At 38.1% G+C, this 15,183-nt stretch overlaps 1 protein-coding gene across 3 annotated transcripts in view; it reads right to left on the minus strand.

Moving 5' to 3' along the window:
• Positions 1–15,183, minus strand: part of LOC114658184 (alpha-2-macroglobulin-like protein 1) — a 271,971-nt gene that overhangs the window by 160,160 nt on the left and 96,628 nt on the right. Inside the window, exons 26-29 of one of the 3 annotated variants that reach the window (XM_051932108.1) lie at positions 11,305–11,461; positions 9,394–9,468; positions 8,766–8,928; positions 7,733–7,926 (exon numbers count right to left, since the gene is read on the minus strand). The exons of the other annotated variants lie outside the window; for them this stretch is intronic. Coding sequence (XP_051788068.1) covers positions 7,733–7,926; positions 8,766–8,928; positions 9,394–9,468; positions 11,305–11,461 — 589 coding nt within the window. The remainder of the gene's footprint in view (positions 1–7,732; positions 7,927–8,765; positions 8,929–9,393; positions 9,469–11,304; positions 11,462–15,183) is intronic. 3 annotated transcript variants of the gene reach the window in all.

Genomic DNA, 15,183 nt, shown 5'->3' on the forward strand with positions numbered 1-15,183 from the left:
GTAGGGGCCCGTGGTCACCACCAGGGTGCGCCCCAATGCCTGGAGAGCCTTGGACCTCAGCACCGCCACACCAGGAAGTGCTGGGGGAAGAGGAGCAGTGACATCCGGAGTGCTTCTGGGGATGCAGCACTTCCGCCACAATGGGGCGTGTCGGTGGAAGATTGCCGGAACACACCTGGAGCATATCCAGGGGACAATAAGAGGGGCTGCCTCCCTTCATTCAGGGCTGGAGTCGGGTGGAAGAGGACGAGGTCCTGTTGGAAAATGAAATCTGCATCTCCATAAAGTTCGTCAGCAGCAGGAAGCATGAAGTGCTCTAAAACTTCCTGGTAGATGGCTGCGTTGACCTTGGACCTCAGAAAACACAATGGACCAACACCAGCAGATGACATGGCACCCCAAACCATCACTGACTGTGGAAACTTTACACTGGACCTCACACAACCTGGATTCTGTGCCTCTCCTCTTTTCCTCCAGACTCTGGGACCTTGATTTCCAAAGGAAATGCAAAATTTACTTTCATCAGAGAACATAACTTTGGACCACTCAGCAGCAGTCCAGTCCTTTTTGTCTTTAGCCCAGGCGAGACACTTCTGACGCTGTCTCTTGTTCAAGAGTGGCTTGACACAAGGAATGCGACAGCTGAAACCCATGTCTTGCATACGTCTGTGCGTGGTGGTTCTTGAAGCACTGACTCCAGCTGCAGACCACTCTTTGTTAATCTCCCCCACATTTTTGAATGGGTTTTGTTTCACAATCCTCTCCAGGGTGCGGTTATCCCTATTGCTTGTGCACTTTTTTCTACCACATCTTGTCCTTCCCTTTGCCTCTCTATTAATGTGCTTAGACACAGAGCTCTGTGAACAGCCAGCCTCTTTAGCAATGACCTTTTGTGTCTTGCCCTCCTTGTGCAAGGTGTCAATGGTCGTCTTTTGGACAACTGTCAAGTCAGCAGTCTTCCCCATGATTGTGTAGTCTACAGAACTAGACTGAGAGACCATTTAAAGGCTTTTGCAGGTGTTTTGAGTTAATTAGCTGATTAGAGTGTGGCACCAGGTGTCTTCAATATTGAACCTTTTCACAATATTCTAATTTTCCGAGATACTGAATTTGGGACTTTCATTAGTTGTCAGTTATAATCATCAACATTAAAAGAAATAAACATTTGAAATACATCAGTCTGTGTGTAATGAATGAATCTAATATACAAGTTTCACTTTCTGAATGGAATTACTGAAATAAATCAACTTTGTCATGATATTCTAATTTTATGACCAGCACCTGTAGATATACATACTGACATACGAGCTTAGAAATATTGTGCTTTCAGTAATTTTTCATGGTAATTGAAGTCTTTAAAAGTGCCAGTCTTGCAAATGCAATTAGACTTTACCCAGCTGGGGTGCTTCTGGTTTTCAGATCCATGTCAATCAATACTAGTGGCCCCTTCCTTCTCCAGGAAAGCAGCTTTCAGAAGAAGCCTTTGAATTTTATTAATTTCAGGATGGAAACAGGTCGTGTTCTGTTGGATTTGTTTGTTGCGCTTTTCCCTTTTACTTGCTACTCAAAGACTCAAATGCTTCTTCCTAAAACTCTAAGACTAAAGTTAGCAAAAATGAAAAACAATGGTGTTGACAAGTCACAGCATGAGCTGGCATTCCATAATACAAATAAGTAGCAAGCCCGCTAAAGTTGCACATTGAATTCCAAATTGTGCAGGAAAAGTAAGCAGTCCTTGTAATGACAGCAAGCTACATAATAGAGCAATGTAAAGAGCAAGAATTAACTGGCACTTGATGTTGGTGAGCATCGTGCTGGCTGAGCGCTACATTGGTGTAAGAAGTGGTACGGGGAGAAAATCTACAATCTAACTGAACAAAGTGCCAAGGACTGCAGAGACACAAAACGGACTTGCTGCACTCTCCTGAGGAGTTACTGGGGAGTCTCAAGACTGAGATCTGGAACGCCATTTGCAGCATCAGTACAGGAAGGAAGACAGTGGAGAAACTGCTGCCTCTGCAGCTGCACCACCACCTGTCCATGTGCTAAGTTCCATTGGCCTGGGTGGAGCTTCAGACTTGTGGTGGTAAGTCGGGTTGTCATAAACCCTAGATGAGCAGTATGAGAAACTTAAAAGAAGTGGTGAGGCGGCCTTCTGCTGTTATGCACCTAAAATCTGGAATAGCCTGCCAGTAGGAATTCGCCAGGCTAATACAGTGGAGCACTTTAAAAAACTACTGAAAACACATTATTTTAACATGGCCTTCTCATAACTTCACTGTAATTTAATCCTGATACTCTGTATATCTAATTCATTATAATAACTATTCATTCAAAATCCATACTAACCCCTACTCTCTCTTCTGTTTCCTTTTCCAGTGTCCTGTTGGTGGTGGCGTGCGCCACCACCATCTACCCAAAGCACCATGATGTTCCAACAATGATGGATGGATTAAAAGCCAGAAGTCTGTATGACCATCAGCATCAAGTGACTCCGTGAAAAACCCGAACTACCAAGAGGACTATTTCATTTATGTTAGGTAGAATGCCCAAAGGGGACTGGGCGGTCTCGTGGCCTGGAACCCCTACAGATTTTATTTTTTTCTCCAGCCTTCTGGAGTTTTTTTTTGTTTTTTCTGTCCACCCTGGCCATCGGACCTTACTCCTTTCTATGTTAATTAATGTTGTCTTATTTTAATTTCTTATTTTGTCTTTTATTTTTCTTCTCTTCATTATGTAAAGCACTTTGAGCTACTTTTTGTATGAAAATGTGCTATATAAATAAATGTTGTTGTTGTTGAGAGGCAGGACATGATACTATACAGGGAAAAGATGAGGCAGACAGTAGAGGCTCTACAGAGCAGCCTTTGAGGGACAGTCTCAAAGCTGAGATAAACACCTCGAATGCTGTTTCATTAAAGAATGACATCTGCAGCTCCACGACAAGGATAAATCTGATCCATCTGTATGTCAATGACAAGGTGTTTCACCTAATCACATATCACTACACAGAAATGCAGCACTAAACACTTCAGCTGCATGGCATGACAGCCCAGATCTCAACATACCTTATTTGGAATCAGGCAATACACCATTCAAAATCCCTGCTATACCACCTGACAACAAAGTGCTCAACACCAGCACTGATGTGTCTTTGTCACAGGCTGCACAGCTGCTGCAGAAAGAAAGACAACCTCACCATAGCAAGGTGTCTGAAGTGATTGTTGGTGACAGAAACTTGAAAGGGAGGGAGGGATATGTAATGGTGCTGACAAGTGTCATCAGCAATGAGTTGGCATTCTATCACACAAATGAGCATCTTTAGTGCCTACTGCAGGGAAATCAATGAAAATGGCATGCCTGCGAAAGTTGAACATAGAATTTCAACTACTGCATCAAAAGCAAGCATCCTTTAATGGGGATTAAAACTTAATGCTTTTTTAGTTTATCAAATGAGACTTGTAAAATTTAATTGAGTGTTTTTCTTACATAAGATGTAACTTTTAAGTGAGTAAACTATGTGACCAAGACTATGGAAAATTACTTAACCAAGCTTATAACATTTAGCTGATAGACAAGCAAAGACAATATACTGCTGGGGAAGCCAGGGAAGGGGTGGGAGTCAGATGCAAAGGGAGTGCTTGCAGAGCTAATGAGGAAGGTAAAAGAGGCCAAGCATGAGATCACTTTTATAAAGGGGTCTGTTATATGTTTTCTTCTTTAAAACCATCAGCTAAACAAATTGACAAGGATAAGAAATGTATTTTTCCATAGTATTAAATTCTAGGATACAAATAAACTTGTTAATGCAGAGAATTGTGGGAAATGTGCAAATGGAAACCAAAGGTTAAGAAGAAGTATGTTTAAGCTCAGGTAAACTAACCAAACGTAAACGTTAAATTTATACAAAGTTACTGTCTGTTATACCTGCATTTTTATCACTCTTTAATTTAATATTGTTTTTTATCAGTATGCTGCTGCTGGAGTATGTGAATTTCCCCTTGGGGATTAATAAAGTATCTATCTACTGTATCTATGTGTACATGCTCACAATAAGAGGTGAAATAGGGTCTTTTGGGGACTTTGTTATTTAACTTATACCTCATAATTAGTTTAAAATAATTGCAGATTGACAGAAGAGCAAGATTACCAAGGGTACAATCTTAATTATTTGATTTTTAGTAATGTCACAAGCTTGTGCCAGGATCTGCCTCTACTTCACCTGATAACAAAGGTATTAAAAACAATTAAACTGAAATCTTTACAGAGGCCCCTCTGCAGATTTTTTGAGCCAGAAATAGACTCAAGCAAGAACTTCTTCTTCTTCTTTCGGCTGCTCCCGTTAGGGGTTGCTACAGCAGATTATCTTGTTCCATATCTTCCTGTCCTCTGCATCTTGCTCTGTCACACCCATCACCTGCATGTCTTCTCTCACCATATCCATAAACCTTCTTTTAGGCCTTCCTCTTCTCCTCTTGCCTGGCAGCTCTATCCTTAGCATCCTTTTCCGAATATACCCAGCATGTCTCCTCTGCACATGTACAAACCAACACATTTTCACCTATCTGACTTTGCTTCCCAACCGTCCAACCTGAGCTGACCCTCTAAAGTACTCATGTCAAATCCTGTCCATCTCGTCACACCCAATGCAAATCTTAGCATCTTTAACTCTGCCACCTCCAGCTCTGTCTCCTGCTTTCTGGTCAGTGCCACCGTCTCCAACCCATATAAAATAGCTGCTCTCACTACCGTCCTGTGGACCTTCCCTTTCACTCTTACTGATACTCGTCTGTCACAAATTACTCCTGACACTCTTCTCCATCTTTTCCACCTTGCCTGCACTCTCCTTTTCACCTCTCTTCAACAAACACTATTACTCTGTACAGTAGATCCAAGTATTTAAACTCATCCACCTTCGCCAACTCTATTCCCTGCATCCCCACCGTTCCACTGACTTTCCTCTCATTCACACAGATGTATTCTGTCTTGGTCCTACTGACCTTCATTCCTCTCCTCTCTAGAGCATATCTCCACATCTCCAGGATCTCCTCAACCTGCTCCCTACTCTCGCTAAAGATCAAAACATCATAGTCCAAGGGGACTCCTGTCTAATCTCATCTGTCAACCTGTCCATCACTATTGCAAATAAGAAAGGGCTCAGAGCTGATTCCTAATGTAATCCCACCTCCACATTAAATGCATCCGTCACGCCTACTGCAGACCTAACCATTGTCACACTTCCCTTGTAAATATCCTGTACAACTCTTACATGCTTCTATGCCTCTTCTTAATTCCTCACACAATACCACAACTCCTCTCAAGGCACCCTGTCATATACTTTCTCCAGGTCCACAAAGACACAATGAACTCCTTCTGGCCTTCTCTATACTTGTCCATCAACACCCTCAGAGCAAACATTGCATCTGTGGTGCTCTTTCTTGGCATGAAACCATACTGCTGCTCATTAATCAACACCTCACTTCTTAACCTAGCTTCCACTACTCTTTCTCATAAGTACATATTCCGACACTGACTTTATATAATCAGGCTTTGACGTAATATATAATCGGGAATAACTTTATATATTCTGACACTGACTTTATATATTCAGGAATGATTTTATATATTCCGACGCTGACTTTATATATTCAGGAATGACTTTATATATTCCGAAAATCATTGTAATTGCCTGTTTGGCACCCCATTGGCCCTGTATAATAGATATATGAAAAACAACTAAGGGGATAGATATATAGATAGATAGGAAGTAAAGGCACTATATGATAGGCAGACAGGGAAGCTGCTATATAACAATAAAATTACTGTTATTACTATACAGATAGACAGGGAGTTCAGGCAGGCAGAGCGGCGAAGGTTAAAAAGAAAAAAAAAAAACAAAACATTTTCTCCCCAGCGGGGATTCAAACTCAGGTTTCTGAAGCACAGCAAGCCTGTTGCACTTTGAGTCAACAACTCTTACCAGTACGCCATGGAAGCTGTCATAGCATTCTTGAACCTTTTATGAAAGTGTTTATTTGATCTTTGGGCTTCAGGTTTCATACATTAGTTCATACATTACATAGTTTATGCCTACATTTTGTAACATTTATTACTAAAATATGAAAAAGTTTCTGTTTTAACAATGTGTTTACACAGATTACTGTAGAAACGGAACACATATGAAATGTGTGTGTTCCAAATAACGATCTATTATTTTCACACTAAAACTCCACTTCACTCCCAGATAATCAATCAAGGCATGAGCTGGCAGAAGTTTGTGCATGTTCTAAGTCGATGGGGGGATGGAATAGCCGGCTGCTTGCAGCTTGTGTTTATCAGCACATTTAGATGACAAAAGACGCTGGCGGAGAGCTGCGAATGAATTTAAGAAGCTATTTAAGGTGGGACGGATCTACAAGTTTTTTCGTAGGCTCTGGTAATTCTAGTGTTAATAATATCATCTGCTCCAGTGTGGTTGTTCAAGTGATTCATTATTTGTTTAGCTCTTTCAAAGGTAGTGACGTAATTTCTGATTTTTTCTTTAAGGTTTAATTATTGCTTGCATTTTGCCTTTTTGGACAACTGTAGTTACAGTACATAAGCATAAAAAAGAACTGAGTTGTAGTAGGTGATCTGAAAATAATCACTCTTCCCAGCTGCTAAATTCCATTGGCCCAGATGTGTGGCTGCTGTGGGCCAATTGGTTTTAATATCAAAGAAATTGCCACAGTATTGAAGTGCTCTATAAGTGCTGTGTCTGTGTCCCTACCCATGCTGCCCATAGTGCTGCTTTATAGCAGGCTTCTCCAGGTATTTCCACCTCCTCACGTAGTCTGCGGCCACCTGAGAAGCATGTCCCTCTTAAGTTTGGTTTCAGGGATTCTCTACAATAGTAGGCCTCATTAGCAACAATGGGAAGTCAGAGTATAGAAAAGAGGTTCCAACAATATCCAGGCTTGAATAACAAAAAGACCAAGTAGCTCATTTACGGGATTGAGGATGAGCATGCCTCCAGTTCAAAGTCCCTAGGCGTTCACATTTGTAATTGCACACTCTCAGGCCAGAAGTCACCTCAACAGGTGGAAAAAACTGCCCAGCATATCATTGGTGCCTTATTTCCTGCCATTGAGTGCCTTTTGGAAGTCATGTAGGAACATAAGGGACCCCTTTCACTCCAGGAGGTACAGGAGCCTAGGTTCCAGCACCAACGGGCTCAGAAATAGCTTATACTCTACAACTGTCACCCTGCTGAACTCAAACTCCACCCTTACCGCCTCATCTTAAAGCCATACATGTACACCATAGGACTCTGTAAACACCGTAGGTCTATCATGTTTGCACTCTATTCTTGAACCTTTAGTACCTCGGAACTATCAAGGTTGTGCTGTACTTTTACATATACAATTGTCAAGGTACTGTTTCAATTATTTAAACTGTTTTCATATTTTGCTGTACTTATTCTATTCTATCCATACTGTACTTACACTGCCTAAATTGTATTGTAACTCTCACTAATCATACTGTATATACTCTTGATTTACTTACTTGTACAATTTCTCGCTGCTGTATTTATTTATATTTATCTGTCCATGTTCAACTAACTTCTATTTGCACTTCTGGTTAGGTGAAAACCTGTATTTCGTTGTCAATTGTACTGTACTGTGTTCAATAATAATAACAATAATAAGAATAATAATTTAATGTAATAAAGACCAGCTTTTAACGAAAATACCTGTGTGGAAGAGAAGCCTCCATATGAATTTTGCTGACGAACAAGCCATTGCACAATGCTAGATGCGTATGTGAGGTCAAATTGTGGGAGAGGCGGTCCAGAGAACAGTGACAGCAGCACATAAGATGTCATCTCCACCTGAACAGAGTTGATTTTTTCACCAGATCCAGATCGTTCCCAATGTAGAAAACCATCTGCAAAGTATTTGACAATTGAAGAGGTGATAATGTGTGTTTTGTGGAAAAAAAGTATCTAAATTATAAATTAAAAGTGTGTATTGCTGAACTATCCACAAAACAATGTAAATAACCAACTAAAAAATTAATCTATAATCATTAAATATAAATCAATGGGTATTGTGTTCATATTCAATAATGCACCAGTGGGACAGCAACCAAGTCCTTCTTGTTACCACCCAACAAAAAACAACATTCCCAGACTAAAGAAAATGCCCCACCCTAACAGACAAAATTAATTAAACATTTTTATTATTTAGTAACGCAGACAGAGACAAAATGAATTAAATGTCTTTATTCTTCAGACCTTAAGGAGACCTTATAAAAGGCTATTATTTGTTCAGTTCACTAAAGAAACATGCATCCATCCATCCATCCATTATCCAACCCGCTATATCCTAACACAGGGTCACGGGGCTAAAGAAACATATTCAGAAAATCTAGCACAAATTACATTAGGATTATTGCCTTAAAAAATGGATGGCTGAGTGGATGGGAGTGAACAGAGAAACAGTGAATCACCTCTTCAGACAGAGTAAAGTAAAGTAAAGCAGAGACCCAGAAAGCTTTTACAGAATCCATAGGTGAGATTTTAGATCAATATAGCAGTTAACTAAACAAATCAATTCTCATTTCAGAAATGCTTTAACATTTTTTTACTCTATTCCCCTCCTCAAGTCTTCCAATAACCATTCTATTGTTAAAGAATGAATTGTACATTTTTCTTCTTCTCATAGAATATTAGAATGAACACAACAAAACTATCACGGCTGTTCACTTATCTCTTAATGCCCTACCTTCTTTAGCAGCCACTTTGTCCAGAAAAGAAAGCAAAGAGTTTCTGGCCTCTTCATCTCTTGCCAAAGTAAACATGTAGGATAAGAGGATTTTTGTGTAAACATCAGTCACATTACTTAATGATGATCTCAGGCAAGATAGACTGTTATTTAAAATAGAATCCTGTAAAATGATAAAGAAATACTTAGTAGTCCCAAACATTATCTGCATATTCTCAGCTTTCATCTCTGTAACTGTTGATACAAAAGTCCACCTGGAAATTTCCAGAAAACCAGTAAGAATGTATTTCCATGAAGCAATGGGACCAACAGCCACTTTTACGTAACACAGAGATTTGACCAAAAAACACTGAAATCATTGCCATAAAACAGGAAACATGGCATCACTCAGCCCAGCAATCACTCTGTAATTAGAAAGACTATGTAGACATAAAAAGTTAAGTGAACACAGAGGGATGTAATCAACAAGACAACAAAAAGAATACACATGATTCATAAATTGAATGTAAAAACCCACGAGGAAAAATATCCCAAACTCTCCAAATAATATAAAGTAGCTTGAAATCATGACAGTCTAAAGACTATTGCACTCCATCCTATGTAAATACAAAATAAATCAATTACTCACGCTGAGTGGGGTTTCAAGCTCCAATAAAGCTGTAGTAATATATGCAGTTAGAGAAATTTCATCATTAATTCCACCCTAAAAGCACAAAAATGATGAAATAAGCTTTATTAACTGCTATCATTAACACCTATCCAAATCATTCTATGTGACTCTGAACTGTCTGTATTAGAAAAAACATGTAATCTTCCATTGTATCAATTTTGATGACTTTTGTGTAAATAAAATTTGTTTTTGCCCTTTTTCACAATTCCATTTTGTTCTGTGTTGAGGTCCTCACAATTTTGTGACATTTTTTGAATGGCTCCCCTTGTTGTTTGTGCTTTCTTTATGGTCTTTATGCCTGTTGCCATTCATGTGACACAGAGGTCACGTGACATATTGTGTCATCGTGATCCACCTATATAAGATGGTAACACTTAGCTTCTGACATTTGTGTATTAGATATATTTCCTAAAACTCACAATTCATCTACAAATGCCCTTCCTGGAAGACTTTAATATTAGGACTTCTTGCTGTCACATTTTTGATGTTGACCTCTGGTTAACATATCTGTTTTCAATTTGATTGAATTCCTATTCGCTTTTCTGATTTCTGACCCCTACCAGTTATTTGACCTTGCTCCTGCTATTTCTTACTGTCCATTACCTGGTTGCAATCCTCTGTATTGCTTCCTAATGTTCTCATTTATTTTGAAACACAAGATGGATGAGGATCCAATGCATCGTAAAGCATAAAGAAAAATAAGAATATCTGGCTAAACTTTTCATGGCTGCTTAAATCTAGACTGTCATTGCTTTAAGGAGATTAAGAATGTTGTTTATTAGAACATTGCTACAATCTTAACTTGAACAGGCCATTCAGCCTAACAAAGCTCATCAGTTCTATTCACAACATTCTTCCAAAATAACATCAAGTCTAGTTTTGAAGTCCCTAAATTCCTACTGCCCACCATGCTACTTATTATATGTTTATGTAGTTCTTATCTTAGTGTTTGTGTAAAATTTAACCTTAATGAGTGTCCAACTGTGTCTCTGTGCTCTTGAAAGTAACTGTCTCAATCCACTGTACTAATTCTCTTTATAATTTTAAACACTTTAATCATCACTTCAATAAAAAAAGACCTTTCACAAGTGGCTGATCACTTTTTGTGCGCCTTTCTTATGTCTGTTGTATGAAGGGCTGTACATTCCTGAAAATTTTCACCCTATGTGTCAGTACATACTTTTACAGAATTCTGTGCTGTTTATTGACATAGTTTGTCGCAAAACTGGCAGAGAAGCCTTCTGAAGGGTATTCTGAAGAAATTGTTACTATTACTTAGATTTATGTAACTTTACTAAACAACATAGTAGTATTGTTGCCTCATTAATTTCAGAATGTGAATATTTGTTTTTTTAGATATTCTGAGAACACATTCAGCTGAAATTTAGAAAGTATAGTGGTATGATACTCAAAGGCTTTGAACAAATCAAATGTAATGTGTGGTATAAATAATCTGAATACTGTTTAATAATGAGTCACTAAACTAGTGTTGAAGAAATTGTAATTAAAAAAATCAGCTTCAATGATTTTTTGAGTAGCACTGTGGTTACTCAGTGCAGAGGCTGACTGTGTGGAGTTTCAATGGACTCCTTTATTTGAATTTTGTTTCTGCAAGTTTCCTCCATGTACGTCCAACAGTAGATGGTTAAATGGATTGGAACTCTAACTTTGTTTTCCTGAGTATGGATGTGTGTGAGTGAGCCATAAGGTAGACTGGCACCTAATTCAGTGTTCAATCCTGCTTTATGTCCTCTCCCAAATACCACGCTGATTATATGGAGTTCTGTAAGTGGATGGGTGAGATCAGTGGATGGGTTCAATTTTTTAACAAAATAATCTCACTGTTCAGAAATTTGTTTGTTGTCATACCTTCATTCCACTATGAAAAAGTTTCCCAACATTCTGGAAACATCCATTTTCCAGCTGGTGTTTGCCTAACCATTTCTTTGCATCACTGATATGTGCAGGATCAATGAAGATGAAACGCCGTGCACTGCCAAATGACTTCATCACAAATGCTGTTAGCCTGGGACACACCAACACAAAGAGTGATAGATGTTACAAAGAAAAATAAAATGGGGGAACATTTAATAAAAAATTAGTGTTCATGGCCTTTGTATACTTTTAGTTTTATGTGCAGGGAAGGCTTTTGTAGACCAAAAGTTTAATATAAATTGGCATTTAAATCCATAGACATTTAAATATAAGTAGACATTTATATTTACTCAAAAACAAATGAGTAGTTTTTGATTACTTCATCTATTACTGTTCTATTCTAAATTGAATATGTGGCAAGTTACTAAAATTATCAATATTTCTATTAATACAGGTTATTAATTATAACCAAAGCATCTAAGTAAACTTATTGTTACACAATTAACTCAAGCTAATTTGAGTCTTTAGTGGTAGCGATCTATAAATATTTGAAGAAAAATTAGTGAAGAGAATAAAGAAACTTAAAAAGCACACAAAATCTTGATAAATAGAAATTATGCTGACGAAAATTCTCAAGCATTAGCAAATTCTTCATCTTGTGTTTTCCTAAATTTCTAATTAGATAGATAGATAGATAGATAGATAGATAGATAGATAGATAGATAGATAGATAGATAGATAGATAGATAGATAGATAGATAGATAGATAGATAGATACTTTATTAATCCCAAGGGGAAATTCACAGTTAATAAAAATGCAAACCTTTTGTGGCGAATAAGGTTTGTTCTGGAAGCTTCTATAAACAACTTTGTCTTACTTCTTAGATTGCCAGATAATTATATACTGTAAACATATGCCTTTCATATAAATACTGTATATATATATAAATGTGTAATAGGTGAGACAGAGGGCACCCTTAGTACGAACACTGTCCTACAAATAGCGGTGTACTTCATTTTTGATTTTTTAAATAAATTCTTTAAATATAAGAAACTGTTTTGTTTTTGTACTTTCAAGCCAGAGGTTTAATAATCCTCTTCCTTGAAAGGCATTTCTGATTAATTTAGATTTTTGAACTTTAAAAGCCTGAACTTCATTTTGGGACTATTTAGGAGTGCAGCCTTGCTTTTGAGTTTTATGCTAGGCTGCCTGGAGTGAGATCAGTTTCTGAGGGTCAGGCATAGTGAAGTCATGGTCTAGCTAGTGATATTTTGAGGCCTGCATCACTTTCACAAAACCTGAGGGATCACTCACCTTTCCTTTTCAGCAGCTGTACACTATGAGGTGACATGGCTTTAAGGCATACTTAGAACAATGTGAATTGCAAACAGTGGCTTCTACTGCTCAGATAAAGGACCAGGGCAGATCAAGCTGCTTACCTGTGACTGAGGTTTTTGCTGCTTCCAGTTACATTCAATGACACATGCCACATTGCCACATCGTGTCATCTCCCCATCCCACCAATTATACTCCCTGAGACTCCATGTCTAGGGCACATACATTCTTCCAGTTACTTACAATGAGGCATTCACATGAAATCATGAAGGATGACAATGTCTCTACTGTGCAGCACTACTATTTAAAGTTAAAACTAGTTTGCTTTGTAAAAAATAGGTAAAAAATCAAGGTCAGCAGAATTTAATTAATTGAAATGCAATTGAAAAAAATGGGTTTTATGTGCTTGTTTGTTTCTGTGGAATAGCCAGTATTACCATAAACTGAGACCAGTAATTAAAAATAAAATGACTTAACCACTTGAATGGCTTGGAAACATGAAGTTGGAAAATAGTAAATTTATTACCGGTGTAGTGGCTAACAGGCAAAAGCATTTAATTTTTGATTGTGTGCCTTCTCAGTGATCTTTACATTATCAAAAGGGCACTTGGTGAACAAAAATTAGTTGTCTTAATTCACTAACAATTAAGGTGAAGATTTAGTTACTTTACCTGTAAACAGACTTCTCTGTTTTTGCAGCAGCAATAAAGAAATACATGTTGGGTTACAGAACTACATTTTACTACACATGATACTGACAGCAGTTTCATTTGGTTGAATACAGAAGACTTTTTGCCTATGTAAATCTAATTGCTTATGAGCTCTTTGATCAAATAACTATGAATCACTGTGAATGAAAATATTAACACAACTAACAATTAATACTAAATGTTCCCGGATAAACATTACAGTCTCTTTGCTCCATCGGTTTTAAATTGGAATTCAATTCTCTCCCACCTCTTCATCATATTTTTCAATACACTGTAAAACTGAAATGTTATCTTTCAAATTAAACGTAAAGTCTTCATTTCTGAATAAAGATATCCTTAATAACAATCCTGAAGTAAAAAATTATGTAATGTTGTAAATTTCAAGTGTATTTTACACCTTGTGAATACAGTGAGTATATGTATATGAGATAAAATGCCTGCCCTTGAAGACATTTGTGACGTTTGCATATTATGTGATTAGAACCATATGTGTAAGACAATGGCAAATGTATAGCACAATTCTAGTCATTAACTGTAATGTGATTGCAACAATTTAAACTGTAATAGGTTACACTACTTTGTAATCTGAGGTAAAATAATTATTTCTAGTTTCAATATGTGAAAGGCATGTTTTCGTAAATTAAAACCTTTGTTTCTTTAAAGTGGACGTATTTGGTACATTTTAAGGCTTTTTCATTCACTAATGGGCTTGTGCACCCTCTAGCCCCATTGTAAGCTGCAAGAAGAGACAAAGGTGTTTTTTTAATTTATAAGGAATGCTTCAATTTAGAACACAATTTTATGTGGCAAATTTACAAATACCATGATTGTGAAGAAATAATTCTAACTTGAAAAATGCCATACGTATCTTTTAAATCAGACATGTCAAAAACAGAAATCTGTGCGGCCCGCATGACAGATCCTAGTTAGCACTGAACTTGTACAAAATGATTGATTCAATCACAAACGATAGTATTCTGCATCTTCGGTGTTACTTATTGACTTTTCTTACTTCTGCCTTCTGACATAAGCACGTTTTTTCATGGCATTACGGTACCGGAAACGTCATCTGCTAGTATAGCCACGAGCCTTGACAAGTTAATGAGCCGCAGCGTCACAACTGAAGTGCTAGGCTGCTGCAGGGGTGGCCTTAGGCATGTGCAAACTGTGCACCTGCACAGTGCCGCCAAATCCCAGGGGCCGCCACGCCAATAAATATTGAATATAAAACAGAAGGAGAAAATAACGACACAGCAATGTGGCCGAAAAGCATTGTTTCTTGTTAATTAGTATGCTGTATTTACAAATGTCGCTAGAGTCGGAGCAGTAAGCTAAATGTAGTATTATAATGTTTTGCCGTAATGAGAATATCATGGGTCGCCACTTGGTTTTCAAGTTACGGACACGCGTATATAGAAGCGTGTCATGAGCACGAGGCGGCTATGCAGTGTCCGCAACGGATGTGGCCATCCGCCGTGCATAAGATACAGTATTGACATTGCCAGGCGAAGGGGCCACCGATTCTTTCTCTGCCCAGGGCCACCACGAGCCTAGAGCCGCCCCTGCTAAGGCTACACTACTGACTGGGTTGCTGAGACTGGCCACTGGGCAGAACTGACCATCACGAGTAGTAATAGCCCGCATATTTTCACATTTTTTTGCTCTAGTTTCATGTAATTTTGTGCTAGTATTGTAACGAACAGTTAGTGCAGACTACAGCTGAAGATCTGAAGTGGACGCGAGAAGTTGGTGAGTTGTTTATTAACATATTTTTGTGATTTTGAGTTTGTAAAATTATTGTAGGTCAGCTGGCTTTTTGCATATCGG

Source organism: Erpetoichthys calabaricus, chromosome 9, assembly GCF_900747795.2.
Source record: "Erpetoichthys calabaricus chromosome 9, fErpCal1.3, whole genome shotgun sequence".
In the NCBI taxonomy this organism is placed as follows: domain Eukaryota; kingdom Metazoa; phylum Chordata; class Cladistia; order Polypteriformes; family Polypteridae; genus Erpetoichthys; species Erpetoichthys calabaricus.